We start from the raw sequence: 25,666 nt of genomic DNA on the forward strand, positions 1-25,666 counted from the left end.
GTTTTCACTTGATACACCAACCAAGGAATGCAGAAGGGCATCTCTGAAGGGCTATAGGTGGGCTATAGCAGCAGAAGACCACACCGAGCGGCTCAGGAGATGGAGCAGGTCATCTGCTAACACCGACTCTAGTTCTCAGATACTGAATCCAGAGCTGCGTTAATCAGTTAAATTAAAGTTAAAAGTGCTTAAACACAGACAAAGATGTTTGTATTAATGTGTAAATGGGTGAATGAGACTTGTAGTAAGAAAATACTTTCAGTGCTCAACTAGAGTAGAAAAGCATAAGTACCAGTCCATTTAAACAGCAAACTGAGGCTGAAATTAACACAGAGTAACCAGAATGTTGGAAAAATATCGTTGGGTCTCATTTTTACTACAACATTCAGATGGAAGGGTAACAGATTGGTGTAGACAACATGAACGTGTGGCACACTTTGAGGCAAACTGAGCGTTGTTTAAACACCACAGCCTGCCTGAGTATTGTTGTTGACCATGTTCATCCCTTTATGACCACAGTGTAGCATCTTGCTTCCAGCAGTATAACACACCGTGTCACAAAACTCAAAATCATCTCAAACTAGTTTCTTGACCATGACAATTAGTTCACTGTACCCAAACGGCCTCCACAGTCACCAGATCTCAATCCATCAGAGCGTTTTTGGGACGTGGTGGAACCAGAGATTCACATCATCGATGTGCAGCTGACAAATTTGCAGCAACTGTGTAAAGCTGTGATGTTAACATGCACCAAAATCTCTGAGGAATGTTTCCAGGACCATGTTGAATCTGTGCCATTAGGAATTAAGACGGCTCTGAAGGCAAAAGGAGGTCCAGCCCAGTACTAGCAAGGTGTAACTAATGAAGTAGACGACATATAATATGGATACAAACTCTAAATAATTGATTTCTCAAACTAACTGGACAGGCCTGCATCTGCGTGAAAGTCAGGATTTGGAGCAGCATTATCTTCTTGATGTTGTTTTGTTGGCTGTCCAGTGAATGTACTCTTCTAGACCAAAGCTCTTTTTTAGCTTTTACGGCAATTTGAGGTCAAGTTGAACCAAAAAACATTAAATGGCTCAAAGATAACGTCTACAGTGCTCACATTTTAAAGCTCATGCAAGTTTTATTAAAAAGGTTCTTTCATTCAGGTATTTAAAAAGTTTTTAAGAAGATAAGTTTTGAAAGTTAATGGAAACAGCTCATACAAGTGGGCAGGGTTTTTTTTTGTTCTTCCTATTGTTCTACTCGTACAAAGGCAGCATTGCAAGAAAGTGCCTCTGGTGCAAGAAGTTGAACTGAAACAAAAAAAGACAGGCTAATTGGTCAGGCGTTTATGATCCAAATAATTAAAGGGAAGGAAATTAACATTTGGCTTCAGGAGCAGCACAACCGAACCACCGTGAAGCTGGTCAGTGATTTATTTTCGGTGTTTAGAAGACATTTGTCTCTGTTAGTGGCACTATGAAAATAGCAAAAACATTAAAACATTACTGAGACAACCTGCTCTGACTTTTTCTCTCTAATGAAATCTTCATTTTACACCCAAAATGCAATTATTAGGTTCACACCACAACTGAATCTTTTGTGGTTCCTTTAAAATAAAGACTTTTCTATCATAAACTGATCCATCAAAGGTCCACACCGGTACATAAAGATCACTATAATTTAGAAAATGAATTGTGTGAAGTTCAAACTTATGTGGGTGAGGACCTCCTGCTTAATGTGTACCTTCAATTCTCAAACAAACCCTACATCATTTTAAATAAAGTGTTTATCTGTGAGTAGTCTCTGATGTAAAAAACAAACCTAGACCTTCCATTCAGAACTTTTGGGGATTTTGTTTCCCATTCCCATCACATAAAGCTATTTAGGGTTACTGTCAGTTGACTATCTTCTCTCATCAGCTGAAAATAAACAAATCCCCAGTAGAAACATTTTCTCCCATCCTCGTTTACTTCCTATTGCAGATCTGATTCCACTTCCTCAGCTCTCTATCACTCGGTTCATCTCCAGCTGAGGAAATGTGGCTTTTAGCCTCGCTGACCTCACATCACATGTCTCAGGAAGCTACTGCTGCTGGGTCAAAACCTAAAGTATAAACTTGCAGTTACAGTTTAGCTGGTAAACTAAAATTTGGCTGTGCTCGTCGGCTCTGAGGTGTCATTATAGACTCTATGATATTTCAGTGGAAACGCTATCAAACAGGAAAGTGGTGAGTACAGTTAAAGAGTGCTGCCAATGTTTTAGCCACACTTGATGCCTGCTGTGAGATCATTTCCCTACATAAGTACAGCTTACATGTTCCAACTGAGGAAACTACCACTTTTATTTACTTACTTGGCAATTAAGAAGTCAGAGCTTGAGGGCATGTGAGGAAGAAAAATGCTTGGAGTAATTGGAAAAAGTTGATGATCTGACCTAGAGCTAACACTCACAGGAAATTATATAAAACCTGGAGAAGTACTGAAATAAAGTATTCTGTGATATTTATGTAATGTTCCAGGTATTATAATGGCATGTTAGCAGTGTTGTAAAGTCATATTTCTGGCAGTCTGTGAGGTTGAATAAACAGAGAGAAGGGGACTCTGCAGCTCTGCTCTGTTAGCACACTTTAGGAGTCTACTTTTATGCCTGAGGTACATATGCTCCTTTTTGTACCATGAAACATTAGAAAAAACACAAATAACTTTTGGTTACAGGGTCCATTTTGTCATTATTTACGACCAAAATCACTTCAATGTATGACCCATTTACTACAACTGAATCTGAAAGGAGTTCAGACTCACTGACTTGGATTAAAATGAAAGTTACATAAGAACATTCAAAGTTTCCAAACTCCTCTCAGCTCCGTCTGGAGTCAAAATATCATGAAAACAAAAGATGATGCACCGTTTAGCTTCATGACCTAAAAGTATGCTGCCAAACATGCAAAAACATACTCAAATCTAAAATTTGAGTATGTTTTGTACAGAAAGTCCATATTAAGCTTTTAATAACTAGTTTATAATGTGAAACAAGTGATTACTAAAGCATAATCTTCAGCTATGTTTTAGCTAATAGCGCTGCTCAGCCAATTAACTGCATGCACCATAAATGGTAAGTTAGCATTAAGCTAGCTGCATAATGGGTTTTCTTTGGGTTTATACGTATACTAGAAGAGTTGTAAAAACTACAATTTATAATGAACACAAAATATTCAGTTGTCAAGTTAACTGATGGTATTCAGCCAAAGCTAATGTTAGCATTTCAGTTACACCAGTTAGCCTCACATTTAAATGTTAAGGCCATCCACACAGATGGTTCGTCATTAGAGGACATGATGGGCCTCAGCACTGTATATTAGAGAATCTATGTAACCCTCTAATATAGAGTGCTGTGAAAAAGTTGTTGCCCCCTAAATCTAATAATGGTTTTGCCATCCTTGGTAGCAAAAACTGTAATCAAGCATTTGCAATATTTGGAAATTAGTCACCGTGGAGGAATTTTGTTCCGCTCTTCTTCGCAGAATTGCTTTAATTCAGCCACATTAGATGGGTGACCAGGATGCTATTTAAGGTAATACCAAAGCATCCCAATCTGAATTAAGGCAACTCCAAAACCTTGGCTTTTTTTCACAGGAGGACTTGGCAGAGTGTTTCAGATCATTGTCCCGCTGCAAACCCAAGTGCTATTGAGCATCAGGGCATGAACTGAATGTTGGACATTCTCCTTCGGGATCCTGGTAGAGAGCAGAATTCATGGTTCCATCACTTACAGTAAATTGTCCTAAAGCAGCAAAGCAACTCGAGATTTGGGTCAAGCTTTAGCTGTCAGACAATTAGCGTCACATTTGACTGGAATACTTTGGTGCCTCATTTTTCACAATACTGTATAGTTTTAATAAGGTCTGACACATTGGTTCTTTCAAAATAAAACACACCTCTGAATCTATTGAATTTGTCCTGAAAGCGTGAAATTTGCTCACAGTGTCTACGAACTGAAAATCTTTCCCCTCCTGGAATACATACATACATACATACAGACTGCTTTTACTCAAAATAACTACAAAACCAAGACAGACCAATTCTGCCTGGCATCCCGTGCATGTTTTTAGTGTCTTCCCTTCACATATTCTCCCAGTAACCTCTGGGAGATTCCCATTCTAGAGTGTCCCACCCTTTGGATTACAGAGGTAAGCTGTGTAATTCAACACGTTAATGACACGCTCCACCAAACAGCTGCCATTAAAGTTATAAATCTGACGCCATTTCACATTTTTCTCCCAGACCTTCACCCCTCCATTTTCGGTCTTAACCTTAGCTACAGTCAGCGTTTAAATTCAGTTTCAGGGTTGCTTTTTGTTTTTCTGTTGTAGCCTTGTATGCCCTAATTTTTTGACATAAAGTTATATTAATAGCAGCATGAGCATGAATAAAAGATTGAGATCGGGTGTAGGGTCTGACACAGAAAACAACCTGCTGCTTTTACACTGACCTGCAAATTTTTATTCACTGAATGAAAACTTATGATTTCTTTTTGAAACATGACCTGAAAGGACAATGGAAGCTGTCAGATTTGCATTTAAATAGCCTTATTGTGAATCCTCCAGCATGTGTGTGTGTGTGTGTTGGTGTGCTACATGCGAAATAATTTGCTTTGACAGCAGCAAAGAGAGAATCAGAGCTAGGATGCCACCTACACATATCTGAGCAGATTTCTGAGGTTTCTGAAGGAGATGCTGCTTCTGTTTCGCACCAGAAATCAGGCTGCACACGGTCGCTTTGCACGTGTTTGCATGATGACAGTTAGAAGTCCATGTACAGGAAAATATTGTTGGCGGGATCATCAATCTTAAATTATTTTTAATATGCATTTTCCATTTTTTGCTATAAGCAATTATTCAGATGTATATTATGCTCCTCTGCTTCTGTGGGTCTCACTTTGTTCCCTTCACTCTCCTTGTAGACAAGGAGTTGCACACAAGCAGTGTGTATTATGGTAGAAAAGCTATGTTGCAAAATATATATTTCCAGCTTGAGATGTCTGAAATTAGATCTAATTGCCCCACATATTCATTCGCCCATGTCACATAAGTCATCTTATGGCAATTTCTGTTGTGAATGTTGCATTTTATTTATAGTTCTTTGTGTGCTTTCCATATCTGTACAATCTCAGAGAACATATTAAGTCACCAAAGAACAGAATGACATTGTTCAGTTGGTACTAAAGAGCCCAATGTGTGCCAAGATGATACTTATTAAAAAACTTTCATGTTGTTTACACCAAATTCTGAAATCAAGTCCTCAGATACTGGAAAATCAAGACTCATCAGACCGGCAACTTTTTTCCAATCTTCTATTGTCTAGTTTTGTTTAACTGTAGCCTCAGTTTCTTATTCTTAGCTGACAAGAGTGGCACCTGGTGTGGTCTTCTGCTGTTGCTGAGATGCTCTTCTGCATACCTTAGTTGTAACGAGTGGTTATTTGAGTTACTGTTTCTCTCCTCAGGTTGGCCATTCTCTTCTGAGCTGCGTCTCACTGGATATTTTCTTTTTTTGGTACGTTCTCTGTCAACACTAGAGAGGGTTATGAGGGGAAAATCTCAGTAGATTAGTAGTTTCCCATTCTGATGCTCAGTTTGAACTTCAGCAGGTCATCTTTATCATGTCTACATGTTTAGAGGCACTGGGCTGCTGTCACATGATTTGCTGATTAGATATTTGCATTAACGAGCTGCTGAACACATATAGCTATGATTGTAGACTGTGTGTATATAAAAAATGGACGCAGCCTCAGAATTGCATCAAATCTGCATTCTTTCTATTGGCCAGCAAGGGGCGACTGTTTTTGATGGTATTAATATCAATGGGAACATTACTCTACTTCTCACTTGATTCTTTCACCAGTTTCAACTATTACTGATAACAACATTAGGTTTTTTTTATAAGTTATGATCCCATTTAGAGTAAAACAGAAAAAAAAGAATGAGGCTACTTCCATATTTTAACTGTCTTACTCTATGGTATATTGTCGTCTGCATTTCACTGCTTAATTTGATATTAAATGACTTGCTGATGGCTCTCTTACTCTCTCTCTTTCTCAGACTCCAAGCCTGTAATTAAAATGATAATGAGCCTTGTTGCAAATGAAGCCTCAGCCGTGACGTAAGCAGTGACTCTTGTTTCACCCAGCTTGGTGCTGTGCAGGTGGAAACGCTGCCGGATTAGCCTCCTCTTGAACCGGTTCATGGCTTCACAAAAACCCAAACACAGTGAATGAGGGATGATTGAGAACAGGCTGCAATAGCAGCACATAGGCGGAATTTGCATTTTAATAGCAAGAGCTCATCTCCAGTGTGCTATTGATCCATTTTGAACAGAGGGATAGAAATTATGATGTGCCGAGAGAGAACCAGATGTGATGAATGGTGGAAATTCCTCCTGCATTCTTCTGTAATTTGAGACAATGTCGAGCCGCAGAACATCATGATTGGGTTTCTTTAGGGTTTTTATGGAGCCCTAAGTTAGAGCCTAGATTTGTGGCACTTTGGTAATAATAATACTACTACTACTAATAATAATAATGATTTTTTTGTAGTCAGGGTCAAGATTTTATTTGTATTTACATACAATTCGCATAACTTTTATCCAGCTAATGCTAGCTAATAAATAATGCAATTATCTCCACTTCAGATGTAGAAACTGTGAAATGGTTTTTGATTCAACTTGAAGAAAAAATGACCATTCAAATGGATGTTTCAGGATGATGAGATTGTAAGTTACAGAAAAAAGTAGTTGTTCTTCATAGCTTAGCTTAGCTAGCATCTGTGCAAAAGTTAAAAGAAAATCACACCTGAAAATATTTTTAAGACCACATTTAAGCGAGCAAAGTGAAGCAAGCAGAACATGAGCTTTAATAAACTAAGCTTTGGATTTTTGCACAAACGTCCTAAGCTACCTCTCATCTCTTTATGTTTTGTTTCCAAGGAGCCACAGATTTTCGTATGTTTTTAAAGTGGTCTTGAGCAATATGTAATAAAGTCATACCCAGATAGAAAAACACACAGTGGAGCACTATCAGTCATGGATTGGCCTCCCCAGAGCCCGGACCTCAACATTACTGAAACACTGTGGGATCATGTTGACAGAGAACAGAACAAAAGGCAGAAACATCCAAAGAAGAGCTTTGAATGTCCTTCAAGAAGCCTTATGCACATTACTGTATGATGATTTTTGTATCAGACTGAGATACAGTGCACACTAAATGGACAAAAGTATTGTCCCACACTTCCTAATCCTTGAATTTAGGTGTCTTCAGTCCCATGGCTGCAGGTGTATTCAGATGGAAGATAAAACTAAAGGCTAAAAGACCAAATTAGGAACAGCACAAACGTATTGTATATAAAATTGGACAAAGCCACATTTAGAAGCCTCAGCTTTAGCAATTTGGATGCCGTTAAGTAGATTTTTGGAGCCAGAAATGACCTTATTTGAAACGGTGGGAAGAGCACTAATTGATGACCCAATGCAAGCTGCATCCATGAATCGTAACACTGCAATGCACTAACACAGATACTAGATTTGGGATATCATTACTAGCTTTCCTTTTGCCTTGGCAGTTGGATATCGAACTGGGAGCGACAGTTAAGTGCATTCCAGTGGTAGTTGCTGTAAATATTGCTCAATGCAACATTTTTTTCTGGTTAAAAAAAAGACAGCTGCAGTATGTTCATCGATAGAACCTGGTCATTGCTCTGGAACTCAGGACTTTTCCACTTCAAATGGCGCGCAGCATTAATGCTGAGTAACAAATGAATAAAGTGCTAGAATTTTATTCACCTAAGATAAAGTGGAAACTTCATCAAAGAGTGCTCCATATGTCCTCTGATACTTTGCCACAAAGCAGATAATGTTTCAGAGGTGGTCGGGAGGTCAGGCAAGTCAAAAAAGTCTTCAGCAGAGGTCCAAAAGTCCACAGATTCAGATAGCTATTTGGCACCAAACCAGGACTCATCAGGTTCTGACAGATCACAAGCAGCAGACTAACAATCCTCTGGTTCTGGTTCTTTCCTCCACTTTAAAAGTCTTACCGATGTGATATTGTTCAGTCTCGAGAAGGACTCTATCAGTCCTTCTGTCCTCTGATACATATATGTGCAGTTCATGTATTGTATACCATCTGTGGATATTTATGTTAAAAGGATAGATCTGATTTAAGGCTGAGATTTGATTAGAAAAATTGATGAAGACAGATTTGACATCTTTGGCTGAACAGGAAGATTTTACAACCAATGGACTCGAAAGACTGAAAAAGATCAAGGCCTGAACTTGCAGACCTGCAGCTCAGAGGAGAAAGAGGACTAAAAGGCCAGACTAAAGTCAGCTTTAGTGTTTCAACAGCTTTTTACTTGATCATCAGAACAAGTAAAACTGCTAAGCCTGTGTTGTCTCAACAGCAGCTAACCCTAACAACATTCAACAATAAATCACGCAACAACTGATTCTGTCTGTGGCAGATTGGAGACCAGTGAAGGAAGATTTAAAGACATATTGAGAAAACTTCCCCACACTGATAAATTAAAGATTTTTTTAACCCCATTTTAGAAGTTTTGAAATTGTTTGATGACCAGCAGTGTTTATGCAGAAAACACAAATTGGCTCTAAGCCCTTGGAGACAAACTATGGGTGTTTCATTTTACAGCAGGAGACATTTCAGCGGCAGTAAGAGGTTGTAATTGAAAATACCAGCTGTGGCTGATTCAGTGTGAAACCTACAGAGATGAAAAATAAAGCCAAAAAGCTGCAGTCACTCATGTGCCCACTAGAGTCTGGCTCCTAAATTGAGTCAGTCCCCAACTGTACAACAGAAATAAACATGTTTACAGCCTGCTTCAAGTCTCTACAGTTAACGACTTCATATTTCTCATAATACACGAAGAGGAGGTGAACTTCTTATAAAGTTATGCATTATTAAGGTGCTTTGATTGACAGAGCTGTCTCTGATAGGCTTCAGAATCTGAATCACTGAATGATTGACTGTAACTGGTGCCTTTTGGAAAATCTTTAGTTTGCTGTGTGATACCGTCCAAAAAGTTTGTGCTGCATATTTGCCTAGTATTTTATTTGTATATTATTTACTTATTAAGTTGCTGTGGCCTTAGGCACACAAACATACAGACCAATCAGTGAACCCCTGGTAAACACCATAAATGAGGTAGAAATATCCATTTGTAACATGAGCTGGTGAGGGTGGAGAAGCTAGCAATGTTAGCTATTAGCACTAGCAATTACCAGATTAGCTTAGAGCACAGGTGTCGAACTCCAGGCCTCGAGGGCTGGTGTCCTGCAGGTTTTGGATGTGACCTTGATCCAACACAGCTGATTCAAATGGCTAAATTACCTCCTCAACATGTCTTGTAGTTCTCCAGAGGCCTGGTAATGAACTACTCATTTGATTCAGGTGTGTTCACCCAGGGTGTTATCTAAAACCTGCAGGACACCGGCCCTCGAGGCCTGGACTTCGACACCCCTGGCTTAGAGAGACACATAGCACATTTATTTGGCAGAACTTAACCAAGACTTTACGGTACCAGGTCTTCATTGCACTATATTAACTTTTCACACATAAGGTGTAGATAACAGCCTGCACCAACTTTTTACAAAATAGAGCCAGAGAAGTACACACTTGCACCACATTGCAGTTTCATTCATTACTGCATCCATATTCATATCTATAGAGTCCAGCTGTTACATATTCCCTGACCACTTGTAAGTGGTAGTTGGAGGTTGGTGAAATTTGCTGGGTGCAATTGGTTGCAAAAAGTGCTAACTTTCTTGTGATTGTTTGTTTGCTAGCATGTTTCTGCAGTGGCCCATTGTTTATATCAATCTGTCTGCAAATGCTCACCGACTGGTCACCAAACTGCAGTGAAACTAAAATATTCAATACAAGCTTACAGGGAAGACCGTTCACCTTCAAAGTAAAGGCTGTACTTGTTTAAATATATTTGCTGCAGCAGTAAGGCTTAAGTTTAACTTTAAAAGTCAAAGTTTTCCATTTCTGGTTTGTGTTGCACTCTCTTGAATTTCATTGCCGCTCAGCAGTTAGTTGGCGAGTCTTTACAGACACGTGTCTTTCATGCGAAATGTGTTCAACTGTGGCAATCCCCTAGAGATCAAAGCAATTGCAAGTAGGTTTTTGGTAATGCACTTTTTTTGGGAACAGTCAGAAAACTCCAGCAGCCAATCGCCAACCGGTTGGTGAATACACATTTTTCCCCAACAACCAGTGACCAACCATGGCTATAATGCTCAAGTCAAGGATTTAATAGAGTTTACAAACCAATGCTTTCTATATAAACATTTAATATTGATATAAACAGGCAGATATATAAATTGTTTCTGCAAAGCTGCCTCAATTTTAAACTGAAAATTTTAAAAATGTATAATTTGTTTGGTTGGGAGTACTTGATATGGCCTTTACAGCCCTGTATTTGTATAGCTTTTCCCCATATAATTGTTTGTTGTTGTTGTTTTTTTTAAGAACTCTAATCCTTGGTGATTTGCAGTAACTCAACTACATGCTGTAATTCAACCGCATGTTTAGACAAACGGTTTGAACTGTCAACAAAAATCTGACAACACAACATTGGCAACGCTTTAAATACATAAAATAATCCCACTCGTGCACATTCAGCACCATTTTTAAGCATGTTAACGTTGGCGTTCAAAGCTTTCGCATGCAAAGCAAAAATGTGACGGCCATACATTTTGGACGGCGAGGGTGGAAGTGTGGAGGATTATCAGCATGCACAGATAAAACATGAAATCCCCTTGATGGCCCACCAACAGAAACATGCAGAAAAGGAAGCAGGAAAACAAGACAGATAAATACAAACCGGGCTGGAACCTCTTTGCTTGCTCATTAGAATTTTACAAACTCTGTTTTTCCTTGTATACTGCATGCTGTGTTTGCACTAGTAAAACATGATTAAATGAGGACTGGATCAAGCCTTTCGCGCAGCGCTGTATTTTATCATAAAGTTTTAAAGTTAGTTGCAAGGTCTTGTTATTAAGCCTTGAGCTGAATGGTTTTGCCTTGGCTCTCTTGGTATTTTGATGAGCATTGACCCGACTGAGAAACAGAGGGACTGCACAATAAAAAGCAATGTCCGACGCTGACCCACACATCAACCCCAACCTCCTCCCTGTGCTGATTTTGGAGCTCTTAACTGTCCTTTTGACCTTTTTTCCTGTTATAATTACTATGGACACTTGAGGACGATCATTTAAACATAAATATTAAGAACTACAGTTTTTTTTTAAAGTAAGTGCAGTTTTTAGCAAGGAGGACTAAATGTGCGAACTCGTTGTCCTGTTTGTGTAGTTCTTTTAGTAATAGAACTTCTGTTAACTTCTTCATTAAGAGAAGCTCCATGAGCTCCATGAGAATAAAATGCATCATCATCCATTGCTCACATGTGTTGTTATAGGCTTGTTTTTAAATCCTCAGGGATCCAATCAAAGCTTAAAATATCTGTTTGCGTATACGGGCACTGGATTCCCATGCCTGCCTGCGACTTGAAACAGTGACCTTTTGCCTCCCAGTTCTCCTCTTAGCTCAGATACAGCATGTCTGATACTCAGATAAACCACTGAATGCATTCTTCTTCCTCCAGACAGTTTAACCAAAGTCGAGAGATAACTGTCTCATTTCAGGAGCACAGTGTGTGTGGTGCAATTACACTGAGTTACATGAGTGACATAAACCATAATAATAAGACAGGAAGCCATTTGGCTGTAAACACGATGACTGGAGGAAGGTATATTTGGCACTAGACAGAAAGCGAGTCAACAGAAAGAAGGAAAACAAGCACTTTGATTGTGCTCTATCCTTGGACATGGCATTTCAGCCTGCTTTTAGAGCTTCCTTTTCATAATCCCTAAACATAAAATGCCACAAGTTAAATGGAGGAAGCAAAACCCAAACAGTACACAATATTTTGTTTTTTAAACATGGCAGCTTAAGGTAACAATTTATTTCTCAGTTTATTGGAGAGTTTATTGGCTTTAATTATAGAGTGGGGTAATCTAGCTGACTTGGCAAACCTTCAGCTATTAACAATATTAATATAGTGTAAATTAATTAGTGCAACAACCTCTAAACACATGGCCTCAATCTTTTCAATTAACAATAGCAGTTTAATCGATAGACTAATTCATTTTGGTTGAGGTGCATGCCATAGCAGCATGTACTACAATAAAACAGAGTATATATATTGTTGCTACTGTGTAGCAGAACAGCATATATTCACCAACTACTTCATTAGGTACATCTTGCCAATACTGAGCTGGACCCGCTTTTGTCCCCAGAAACTGTTTAATTCTTCATGGCATAGATTCCTCTAAGAGTTTGGTCCATAATGACATGACAGCATCACACAGTTGCTGCAGATTGTTGGCTGAACATCCCAGAGGTGCGGTATTGGACTGAGATCTGGTGACTGCAGAGGCCATTTGAGTACAGAACTCAGTGTCAAGCTCAAGAAACCAGGGTGAGATAATCTGAGCTTTGTGACATAGTGGGTTATCTTGCTGGACGCAGCCACAGAAGATGGTACACTGTGGTCATAGAGGGATGGTCGTGGTCAGCAACAATACTCAGGCTGTGGTGTTTAAAGCTGTTGAATTGTTGGTGTTGACTTCTGTTCTGCCTTTAATCCTGGATAAACTAGCACTGAAGCTCCTGGGACACCTGGGACTGTCCACATCACTGCACTCTTACGACTGTCCAATAACAGTAAATCATTTTTAAATATACTGATACTGAGGAGGCCAAAATATCCCAAGAAAATACCCCTCACTCCATTACACCATCACCACCAGACTAAACATTAATACATGTTTTCATGTTGTTTACACCAAATTCTGACCCTGCCATCAGAATGCTGCAGCAGAAATCGAGACTCATCAGACCAAACAACGTTTTTACAATCTTGTCCAGTTTTGGTGAATTGTAGACTCAGTTTTCTGTTCTTAGCTGACAGGAGTAGCAGTGTGCACTTTTACTGCTGTTCAGATGCTCTCCTGCAAACCTTGGTTGTAACAAGTGTTTATTTTAGTTACTGTTGCCTTCCTAACAGCTCAAAGCGCCATGGCCATTCTCGTCTGACCTCTGAAATCAACAGCACATTTACACCCAGAGAACTACTGTTCACTGGATGTTTTCTCTCTTTTGGACCATTCTGTGTAAAATCTTTAGGCGATTGTGTGGCGAAATCACAGTAGATCAGCAGTTGCTAAAAACATGCAAGTTTACCTACTGAAGTGGCCAATGAGTGTTGTTTTTGTTGACCCTATAGTTTATTATATTTTTAAATTTACACACAATTAGCATTATTAGTAGTAAAAGGTAAAAACCTTGAAACAATATCAGGCTGCTCAAAAAGAGAGCAACTACCTAAATCTGAGTTTAAAGCAGTAAGTACAACAGCAGTGAAACGTGCAAAGGCCGTGAAGTTTTACTGCAGATATACAGCCTTTAAATTATATTTTTTAGCTGGGAGCTGCTGGGATTTTCCCACCCTGATTAAACCTTTGGAAACCAAACACAAGTCAAACAACACACAAGTTGAATTACAAAGAGTTTAATCCCAAAAATACTTTTTCCTTTTTTCCTGTTTTGGCTTGTAATACATAGTTTGGTCTTGCTGTATCGTGGCTGTAACACTATAGTACTGTATCATTTACATTGTCTGAAGTAGTGGCTGTCATGCAATGTTGGACACAGCTCGACTTAGCAGAAAGATGCCACGTTCACATCAGAAATCCTGACTGTAAAAAAAAGAAAGAAAAACAGGTAACATTCATGTCTGCCCACTTGAGCTACAGGTATGACAACACAGTCACCTGTGACTAAGGTTCTACAGTTTGTTTACTTTGTAGACATCAAGCTGCAGCACAATAATGCTGTTTCATTTCTTCTTGTCTTTCATCGTGAACGTGGCATCAGAGAACAGTCCGTACAAGACATTCAACAGTCTTGTCATTTAAGACCAAATGCTAATGTCAGTGACTTTTTATGGCCTCCTCTGCAAGTTGGCTGTCAGGTATGTGAAACATTATGTTGATATTAACCTTTATGGTTATTTCTCACTCTGTAAAATATTTTATGCGCAGCTGAACAGGTTCCAGCCTGTTGGTTTGTTTCACTTCTTCACTGTGACAGGAAGACACTCGGCTTCTCGACTGTCCACCTATTGTCACCCCAGGGAATTTTGACAAAGCTGCTAGCATCACACAAAAGGTTGTCCTCTGCTGTTTGTGCTGGACGGCAAAAGTCAACAGTGCTGTTCAACACAGGTTTATCAAGCGTTAGTTTGGCTTTTTATCATTTCCTGTTTGTTTGGTTTTTTTTTACATTTTACATGGCATTTGGTGACTAAAAATAATATTGATTTGGGATAAAATATCACATCTCAATTAGGGCTGTTTGACTACGGGGGGAAACAATTCCAGATCAGCAGAGCTGAGTTGACATTTTGAGTTACCTCAAAATGTCAAGTTATTTTCTCAGTTTTGAGTTATTTTAAGTTTTAGTTTTGAGTTATAATATTTGAGTTAAAATTTTGACTTTGTATGGCTGTTATTAGTATCGCTGTTATTTAAAACAACAACATTGGGACTTTTAAAACATTCTGCGCTTGAGGAACAAAAATTGTATTTGCTGTTTTTTCCAAACAGCTGACTAAAAATATCCACTCCTGTGATAGTAATGCCAAATTGAGGCATCTCTAAAATACCAGCAGCTTTGACAAGATGTAGATTTTTGGCACCTTGGAGATGAAAACAGGCTCTGAACACGTGTCCTTTCACTGCCAGCAGGTTGAATCAGTCTGGGATGCACTCATAACACTTCTCAAGAACTCTGAGGGGCAGCTGGTTTGCTTTAGAGCAACTAAAGCAGCTAAAAATGACTCTATATGCTGATGACTATGTCATGTTTTGGTGTAAGATTTCTGATGGTAGTTTGATTAATTGGTTGTGTAATTTCCCTTCCATTCAGCATTATTATATAACTAAATTTAAGTTTGAGAATTTAAGAGAGAATTTTGTGTGAAAAGTAAGAGTAGATGGATACACAAATAATATAATCAGTGTTTGCTGTATTTATCAGCCAACCCTAACAACAGTTATATTAATGTACAATGTCCAGTTTTTATTAGGTACAATTAAGCTTGAACTATAGCAACAATTACATATAATGGCTTAAATGGACCCACAGTGTCCATGTGCAACTCTTGTACCATCAAGCCGTATTATTCTTGTGGCAATATTGCATTAAATACATAAAACAGTTGCATATATAGCTGAAAAAAGTTGAACTGCTAAAAATAGGGAAAAAAACAGATGCAGCTTTAGTAAAATTCTCCAAAACAGATCAAATCAGCTTGTCACAGAGCAGAAGGCCTTCAACTTGACTTCAAGAGGAGGGATAATCAAAGGTGGTTCCACTGAGGAAGACACAGAAAATGAGCAAGATGAGGGATGAGGAAGAACTGATTTCATATAGCTCAAATTCATTCTATACAACATAGTTTATTTAATTATTTTCCTCATAAGCCAGTCATTCCAGACATATATATATCTATATCTCAGTTTGGCAGGGAAGGCTGTAAAAAAACAACAACAACAACAAAAAACCCCACCAAAGCAGAGTTTCTGTGTCATCTCTTGGGAATCATCTTTGGTGTAACACCACCTCGCAGCTCTAAACACTGACCTGTGCATGAGTGCATCCCTAATCACATTTACAGCAGCCTTCTCACATCTGTGCACAGCACAGCAACAGGGAGCTCTGCCAGTGGATCAATACACTTTATAAAACATCTCCGCTACAATACACACATCCCTAATGAAACAGTCCTATTAATACTCCTCCATCAGGGAGAGTGCAGAGAGAGCCACAGTGTGCACAGACACAACTGCCTGTGAAGAACATTAAAACAGTCATCTACCAAGGTAAACAATCAATATTCTTCCCATAAATCTGACTTTAATATCACTATTTTTTAGAATTTATGCTATTCATGATTATACTATATAGATTTCTTCTGCAAATACGCATTCCTACAGGAAAGTATGGATGCTAATGAGTTATGTGATATGCATTTTCAGCTCATTTTGCATCCCTATGAGTATATTTTCCTCCTATATGGAGAATTGCAGTATTTCTGTGGTGTTTTTTCTTCTTTCTTTTTTTGTTTAATCCATCCTGTTTCTATAGATGGGATATGTCATAGTTTATTAGCCATCATCCAGCCAAAGCCTGGCATCACTGCTTCTTTTTCTTCTGCTTCAATGACTTCCTCCTCTTCACGATCATCTCGTACAGCTTGTCCATGCCCTCGTCCAGTCCCTCTCCGATGATGGCGCAGGCCGGCTGGACGTGGTACGGTGTGGAGGGGCTTAGCTCCGCCAGAGCGAGCTGCCTCTCGATCTCCCCGACGTCCAGAGCCCGGGGCAGGTCCTGCTTGTTGGCGATAACCAGGAGCGGTGTCCCCTGGTTCTCGGCGAACCGGGTGATCTTGTGCAGCTCGGTGCGAGCCTCCTCCAGCCTCTCGGTGTCCACAGAGTCTACCACGTACACGATGCCGTCCGTGCAGCGGCTGTAAGGCTTCCACAGGGGCCGCAGCTTCTCCTGGCCCCCGACGTCCCAGAAGTGACAGCTGATGCCCCTAGAGGCCCCCGCGCCGCCCAGCCGGATCCTCTCCGTGTTGAAGCCGATGGTGGGCACCGTGTTGACGAACTCGTTGAATTTGAGCCGGTAGAGGACGGTGGTTTTGCCCGCAGAGTCCAAGCCGAGCATGACTATGTGCAGGGACTGGAAGGCAGCCAGATTGGAGAAACTATTCCCCATGTCTGCAGGCTGGGGAGGAGAGACAGCGTGCACTCCCACAGCCCCACAGCAGCGAGCGAGATCACCTCAGGGGACGCTTAAAGGTCCCGGGAGTGATCCATCGTGGGTTATTAAAACGCGTAAAAATTAAAACGGCTTCTCCTCTCTCAGCAGAAGTTGGGGGCACAGCCCCTCGTTGCGCGGCGGCACTCCGGCAGCAAGAAACGCCGCAGCATCCCTGGACTCACTCCAACCGCATCTGCCGTCCACAATTGTCAAATCACAGCACGTACAGCGGCTGCATGCACTCTCGCGCACCACACTCTCTCCAAATTACGCGCGGCCGCCTGTCACATCGCGTCTCCGCATCTGGCCGCTTGTCTCCGAGCAGCTGCCTTCATGTAGCGGCACACAACACACGCACGAAGTGATGGAGCGTGACGCGTGGATCAGCCACTGAACGCTGCCATGGAGAGACGCGTCAAGTCAGACGGGAAAAACGCAATAAAATCTGGCTTCCGGTTACGCGAAAGGGCTTTAAAAAGTAAAAGCCTTTCACATTCGTGACAGAAAACCTGCCAGCGGGGTGGATAAAGGATCTTAATATGAAAGGTGTTCAGTCGCCTTTCCTCTGCACAGGGAGGCGTCCTCAGCTGTGAGACTCTGACACCTGGTGGTAAAAATACGCAACTACAAGCAGCTGTGACTTCATGAGTGCAAATATAAAGATACACTAATTGTAAGATAATATATATAAATATAAATATATATCAAAAATGGTTTCCTCCAGCCTGCAGTCAGCTTGTCATTTAAGTGACTGCCACTGTCGCCATAAAACAAAAGAAAGAAGAAGGCAAATAAAGCCTGGGATTAGATGGAATAGATGGACAGTGAGTCAATATTGACCAAATATTACCCAGCACAGCTTGACGTCATGAAACATGGCCCTTAAATTTGGAAACATCTAGAATGAAGCATCAGCAGGCCCCAACAGGCGGACTCACAGAGAAACAGCTAAAAGTTATTCCAAGCAGTCAGTAATTAGTTTCAACCAAAAGCAACACTCACATGGAGCAGGATTCATCTTCACTGTGTGTTTGAGCAGTGGTTCCCAACAGGCGTTCAATTCATTTCTTTATATGTTTCTAGGAAAACGGGAAATAGGTGCAGCGACTTATTGAAAAATGTGCAAATATACATGGAAATACAGCATACTAGGCAATTCTAACATGTTTGAAAGTCAATATTTGGTATGATCACCTTTAATCTCCTGCTAGATGTAGATGACCAACTTCTTTAGTACATTAGCAAGGAAAACTGCGTCGATGATGGAGAGGGGATGTCAGTGCTAACCATCTAATAAAACAGTCACGCTGACCAGATGCCGGCTCAGCAGCAATTTCAGATTAGCATCTGTGACAATGACTGAATGTAATATGTTCAGCCAACTGTTTTGCTTTTAAAAAAATCAAGATGCAGGCCTGTTTTCTTTAAAAATTCAGAGATACGTGGTCCTCACAGGACAGCCACTGCAAATGTAAGTAACAGAATATATTGTACTTAAAATGAGATCCACCTTTAACATATGCAACAGTTACAGTAAATCATTTAAATAAATAAATAATTTAACAGTGATGAGGAAGAGTGTTCTGCAGAATTATTATTATTATTGTTATCATTTTACTCTATGCACAAATTTTCCAATAAATAAATCAAAATTTTCGTTGATTAATTTTTGTTGAAATGCTGAGTGACATACAGATGTGTAGTGTTCAATATAGTTAAAGTCACCAAAAATGTTCTAAAACAGTTTCTCTCTTTTTGTTCATGTATATCAGCTGTTAACGAAAAAACAACTACAGCAAAATTAATGTAATTTCATCATTAAGATGTATTTGTCTTTATACACTTTACTACGTAATAATAAATAATATCATCAATAAAATAAAATCATCAATCATTGCAAAGAATATTGGGACGTTGATGAGGTTTTTTTCTCAGATTTAAATATTGGAGATCCAAACGTGAACACTGCACTGCATGTTCTGGCGGCTTAAAAAAATGAAGAGGATGAAAACTGCCAAAATAATAATAATAATGATAATAAACAAAGAAACAATGCTATTAAATGCATAAAATAAAATAATAATAAAATAAATGTAAACAAGAGTTATTATATATGTCTCTGTTTTCTTTCTTTATTTTATCTGCGTCTGTATTGATTATTTCATTTATTGATTCTGAGTGATTTATTTGTTTATTTCCTTGTTTATTTAATTGTTTACATTTTTTTATTTTGGCAGCTTTGGTATTCCATAAGAAAATACAAGACGCACCTCATCAAACAATATAAACATGCCTTGTCAGATTTGACTTTTATCGATGATATAGCCGATACTTTTGACTAATTAGCTACATTATTTGTTAATCTATTTATTTCTGCAGCATGTCCATCGCACATACTCACAAAATTTTAAATTATATCTCAACCTGTGTCTACATGTTTAAAAGACTTTGAATGGGTTTGATATGATTTAATTATAATAATTCTGAAAGTTTCCACTTTTTAAAAAAAATGTTTTTGTATACAAGAAAAATTGCTTAACATGATTCTGGATTTTGTGGTTTGCAGGTAAAATTATTTTTACATTGTTCATGTTGGAGGGAATGCAGACTCTGACTCAGAATCTGGTTTGGAGCAGGTCTGGGATCTGTAACAGAACTGACACCTGATTGGTTTACACTAATGATCTAACTCTATGCTGTCTTTAATTCATCTGTAAAACTAAATGAACATTAAAAGTCGTCTCAGGATAACAGAAAATAATAATGTGCCTTTTAAGCAACAATAATCCAGAATTACACAAGAAAATGAGACGTGCTCCTTTAATGTTCTCGTGTCTTCACTTCATTACATTTTGGCTTTTTTGTGCTATATAATAAACCCACTGTCCCCATAAACTTTGTTACATACATGTGTTGTTGGTGTTAAAAGTATAAGGCATGTGATCATTTAACATGTGTACCACTAGATGGCAGCACAGTTTCTCACTGGAGTACGAGCAGTTTTCTGTAGTCAGAGGAAAAGTTTGCAAACACACAAAAAAATCAAACTGCTGTTCTTTTTCTTCACGACAGACCAAATCTAAGCTGCTTTTTTTCAGGAAAAAATGTAAGTTTAGCAAAGTGAGTGTTTAAATTCACATAAAAAATCTTATCCTCCATTCAAAGCTTCTAACAAACACTCACTCAGACTGACATCGTGTTAGTGACACATTTTTTCAAAGCTCAAAAAGAGTCCCCAAACCTGTTGATCTTAATTTTCATAGTCTAAAGTTTTTACGTATCATGGTTATTATCAGCATTGCGACAGCCCTAGATGTGATGGACTCAACTCGACGAAATAAGAAGCATTAACAGTCCATTGTTACTTTAAGATGTAAAGGTGAGCTTCACAAAATCACCATCATCAATCCCCAACTAACAGCATCTAAGATTAGAGTCCACATCGAAGCCCAGAGTTCAAGCAGCAGATAGCTCTCAAGATCCATCCATCGGTCCATGTGCCCATTTTCCGCTGCTGTTAGGAGGAGACGGTGTGAATCAGGCCTTCATGGCGGCCAACTGCGGCCAAGAAACAACTACGGAGGGAGTCAAAGAAGCACAAGGAGTGGACATCAGAACAGTAGAACCATGGATTATGATGAGTCCAAACCTATATTCAGGATGAAGGACGACTGCATCAGGTGGCCTGGCCTCCACATCCACTAACAAGAGCACTTAGAGAGAGCAGAGAGCTTCCCCTGAAGGGCAAAGGCGATCTAGGATACACTGAAGAGATTACATCTCTCAGCTGCTTGGAAAAACCTCAGAGTCCCCCAAACACAAATATCTATCTATCTATCTATCTATCTATCTATCTATCTATCTATCTATCTATCTATCTATCTATCTATCTATCTATCTATCTATCTATCTATCTATCTATGGTCTTGTCGATGCCTTCTCCTTATTATACAAGAGCACAGCATAGCACAGCATCCCTCCAGATATAAATGACTATAAGTTTGCTTTGTCATGACTGACACTCATGCTTCAGTTTGACTGCAACAACAAGCGCTCACGTTGCATCTTTACAGCACCTGTCGTACCTGCTGCTGATCGGATATGATCTGATAACAACTCTCATTGTGAGCCTTCATTAAATTCCATCCCCCCCGGGCACAAAAAATTCATCTAATTAGCCAGAAGAAGTGAAAGCAAGTGTGTGTGTGTGCAGCAGCAGTGTTAGCAGAGGGGAAAGAAAGCCAGTCCCTAAACGACAACACAACCTGAGTCATCAAGACCCGACTAATTGTCCTCGCTGTCCTCCTCCTTTATTGATTCCCCTTTTATTAGTGCGTTCGAGATCAATAAAACGAATTATAAACAGGGTGTGGACACGCCCACGCGCGCACACACACACATACACGCAGCTTAACTTTATAAGACCACAACTCACTCTAATTGCGCTCCTCTCTCTCTTTCTCTCTCTAACAAGGCTGGATGTCTCTCGCCCACCGCCCACGCCGCCTTCTCATCCATAAAACAAGAGTCTCCCTCTCTGATTTACTTCTCATTTATTCCACCACCTCCTCGCTGTTCCACAGGTAACAGATGACGAGCTGCAGACAGATGCTGAGAGAGCCTCAAACAAGCTGTTTAACTATCAACTGCCAACTTTCTGAAGAAAAAGAGAAAAAACACATCTATAACTCAGATGATGTAAAATGAATCAGATACATGGGCTGAAGTGATCTACATCTCAGAGGATTTTGAGTCCTTGCAAAAAAGATTTCCTTAAAAAAGTATCACCAAATTAAAGTACTACCAAGGTAAAATATGTAAACATGATCAACCAAATAAAACTAGGATGCAGTGTGGACACATCAAACCTGATCTCTTTAGGCTGCACTGGGAGGCTTTTTGGTTACCCATGAGCCAGCAGTGTGAACGTGGCCCTGACCACACTGGAGGACTGCCAACTCAAATGATGTAAACCACTTACACTATACTGCCAAAAGTATTCAGTCACACACCCGAAGGATTGAATTCAGGTGTTGCAATCACTTCCATGGCCACAGGTGTATGAAATGAAGCACCTAAGGCATGCAGACCGCTTCTAGGAACATATGTGAAAGAATGGGTTACTTGAGTTCATCGAGGTTTGCGGGCATTCATTTATGCACAGCTCTCTTAAGGTCCTACCACAGCAATGACCCAGTCAGGTTCAGGTCTGGACTTTGACTGGGTGCGCTTGGGATCATTGTTCTGTTTCATGACCAGGCCAAGCTTTAGCAGTCAGACAGATGTCCTCACATTTGACTCTAGAATACTTTGGTACACAGAGGAGTTCATGGTTGACTCAGTGACGTCAAGGTGCCCAAATCATGACCTCTCCACCACCGTGCTGACAGCTGGTACGAGGTGTTTGTGCTGATATGTTGAGTTTGGTTTTGCATGATGACCAAACATCTCCACTTTGGTCTCGTCTGTCCAAAGGACATCGTTCCTGAAGTCTTGTGTTTTGTTCAGATGCAGCTTTACAAACCGAGCTGCCGTGTTCTTTTTAAATAGAAGCGGCTTTCTCCTGCAACCCTTCCGAACAAGCCAAACTTGTTCAGTCCACATTTAATTGTGATGTCATGAACTTTAACATGTAACATGCTAACTGAGTTTGAGGGTGTTTTTCTGAGGGTGAGTTTTCTGTGATGTCCACTCCTGGGAAGATTGTGATATTGTGTTAACAGACACCTAAATGCTCTAGAGCAGCACACTGCAAAAACGTCTGCTTTTACACATACTCTCTTATAGTTTTGTTTACATATTCGACAAATGAGCTGGTAGATAATATCCTCACCAGGAGTAGAGTCTGGTAATTTTAAAGGACAGAAGGGAGCTGTTATAGTCAGTAAAAAGACATCTTTCCCCTTTCCTACCAAGCCTTACTTTCCTCCACATAAAATAACATGGAGCTGTTGCTGCTGACCACTGCTGCTTTCATCTCCTCTTCACTCAGAGGAAAAAAGGTACCTTTTTTTTCTGTATGAAGTGGAAAAGGTGGTAGGTTACAGGCTTTAAGGCAGGTAGCTACGGCAAAACCACTCCCCCCAAAAAAGACCATGAAATGTAAAATTGACATTGTATATGGAGATGATTTTTCAGGCGTAATCTTTGTAGCCTTAGCAGATTTTTCTTATCTACAATAATTACACTTAACCTTTTAAACTATAAATTATAGTTCCTTATTATTCTGTCTCTCAGGTGTAGTGGGTCCACCTTACAAATATGTGTGCACATCCTTAAAAGTGAAGTCCTGTGGGTTTGTGTTCATAGAAAGGAGTCGAGCTGCTCTAGTTTTCAGCACCCAGGTGCCAAAATGTACATGCAATCAAGATTTTCACCTGCTGCTTTGATAAAGAGGAAGGCCCCTTTTTACTGTTTTCTTCAGCCTGAAAGAAAAGAAGGTGCACAGCTCTGTTTATCTTTAGCTTGATAAGTTCTTACAGCTTGCAGCACATCAGAGACACTGAAGCTCTGATAATCACCGCCGAGGCTTCTACATCTGGGGCTCCCCTGCATCCAGCGTGCAGCCGAAGGCCCGAGACGTGAGAAAGAGCAGATGAAGGGAGTTTTGCTTTGCGTTTCTCTTTATCTTTCAAGGGCCCTTTATGTTCGTCAGGCCCACGAGGTGAAACCGGCCTGGCCTGTTTCCACACATCCTCCAGAAACCTCCGGAAAGGAACGGCAGATGAAACAGAGCGGCGGCTCGTCCCTGAGCTTTTCATCTCGCCACCTGTTCTGCATTTTCAAAAGCTGCTCCAAGCAGGCCAATTTGTCTGGAATTAACAAAGGGAAGAGAAGATCTCTTGCTTACCGCGTACATCTCTGTTCCTCTGTTTTTCCAGACCAGGGCAATAACACCGGCTTCTAAACCTCACAGGATGATGGCAGATTATTGTTTAAGATATGTTTCAGGTGATAGAAACACTCTGATCTGCTTTCATTTCCCTGAAGAAGATTCAGTTTTTACATTTAAGTTTATCTCCCTTCAAACGTGTCTTTGTACAAAGGCGATGTAGAAACATTATCTCACAGATTCAGGTTGAATTTGCACTTTTTAATAAGCAGTTCAGACCGTACATGGTACGAGCACATGGATTCAGGGCATGAACAGTGTGCTGCATAAATAAGGTTAGTCACTAGAGCATTACTTATCTTGTACTGTGCCTTGTATGCAGCCTTCCAGTTCAACCATTATGTATCTTAGATTCTGTCTCTTTAAGGAGCCCCTCCCCAAAAGCCCACTTTCTTTTGATTAGACAAATTTCAGCAGCCTGCAGAGGGGCAACAATTTATGCTAAATGTAGCTAATTGTAAGAAATACAATATATATATACATATTTATATATGTGTGTGTGTGTGTGTGTGTGTGTGTGTGTGTATGTGTCTGTGTGTGCACACACACAACAAGATAAGAGTCTTAACTTTTCTAATACCGCTGTATCAATTATTCATGTACTCTAAATAGAATTATCAGCTAAATCTGCAGCTTCTCTGATCCTTACAGACATTTATATATAATTTCAATAAATTTCTTTGGTTGCCCAGCAACAGTTGTACTGCTTTATGTCATTTTTGTCCACAGCTGCCTGCAACTGAGAGGCAAAAACTTGCAAAATGCCACCACATACAACTTGCTCAGCAGCAAATTGACATTGTGAGGGACTAGCTAGTAAGTATAGGAAACCTAAAGAAGTTGATATTTCCTTTAGAAGTTTAGTGGAAACCAAAAACACAGGGAAAAGTAAGGAAAGTGTATTTACAAAGTAATTTGTAAGCACAAAAGTCACAAAATATATGTAAATATAAAATAAATTAAAAGGCAAAAAGACAACAATTAAAACAGTTTAAATGGAGTTTAAAGCTAACTAAAAGCTAACTTACACAGGTGGGTATTAAGCTTCTTCTTAAAAGTAGCAACAGACAACTTAGCAAAAAACAGTTTTTAAATTGTGTCTTTAGCCACTTTGTTATTAGCATCCTGTTGCAAAAATAAATAATTTGCTCCCATTTCTTTAGTTGAATCTGTGAAAAACACTAAATATAACACAGTTTGACAGACATAAAATAATATTTTTACACTAATAAGGGGATTTCCAAAGCGATATTAGCTAAAAACTCACCATATCTGTGCATGGTGTGTAGTTTGTCCTTAAAAAAAACTGAGGAAACAGGACAAGTGCAGGACATTATCTGAAAGTTATGTCTTAAAGAAACAGGAACACATTCAGCAAAGACCTGACACAGGACGCGCGAGATCCATGTGGACCTCTGCAATGGTTTGGCGCTGCATTTCAGCCAGTGGTGTTGGACTGGACATTGTTCAACACAGAAAAGTACCATCGGATTTTGATCCACCATGAAATACCATCTGGAAAGCATCTGATTGGCAACAGCTTCATCTTTCATCATGACAATGATCCCAAACACACTGCCAGTGCAGTAAAATCATACCTCTATAGAAAAACACAATGGAGCACTATCAGTCATGGATTGGCCTCCCCAATCCTCAATAGGACCTCAACATTATTGAAGCAGTGTGGGATCATGTTGACAGAGAACAGAACAAAAGGCAGAAACATCCAAGGAAGAGCTTTGAATGTCCTTCAAGAAGCCTTATGCACAGTACTGTATGATGATTTCCATATCAGATTGACATACAATGCACACTAAATGGACAAAGG

At 39.7% G+C, this 25,666-nt stretch overlaps 1 protein-coding gene across 1 annotated transcript; it reads right to left on the reverse strand.

Annotated features, from left to right (window-relative positions):
• Positions 1-14,392: 14,392 nt before the first annotated feature.
• arl4ca (ADP-ribosylation factor-like 4Ca) lies at positions 14,393-17,596 on the reverse strand. Its single transcript, XM_005452318.4, has one exon. The coding sequence runs from the start codon at positions 16,899-16,901 to the stop codon at positions 16,317-16,319; it is 585 nt and encodes a 194-aa protein (XP_005452375.1). The 5' UTR covers positions 16,902-17,596; the 3' UTR covers positions 14,393-16,316.
• Positions 17,597-25,666: the final 8,070 nt, after the last annotated feature.

This window comes from Oreochromis niloticus, linkage group LG23 (assembly GCF_001858045.2).
Source record: "Oreochromis niloticus isolate F11D_XX linkage group LG23, O_niloticus_UMD_NMBU, whole genome shotgun sequence".
NCBI classification, from domain to species: Eukaryota; Metazoa; Chordata; class Actinopteri; order Cichliformes; family Cichlidae; genus Oreochromis; species Oreochromis niloticus.

What these genes read in the sequence shown, in the direction of transcription:
- arl4ca (XM_005452318.4), bottom strand. Translation starts at nt 16,901, where the DNA reads ATGGGGAATAGTTTCTCCAATCTGGCTGCCTTCCAGTCCCTGCACATA.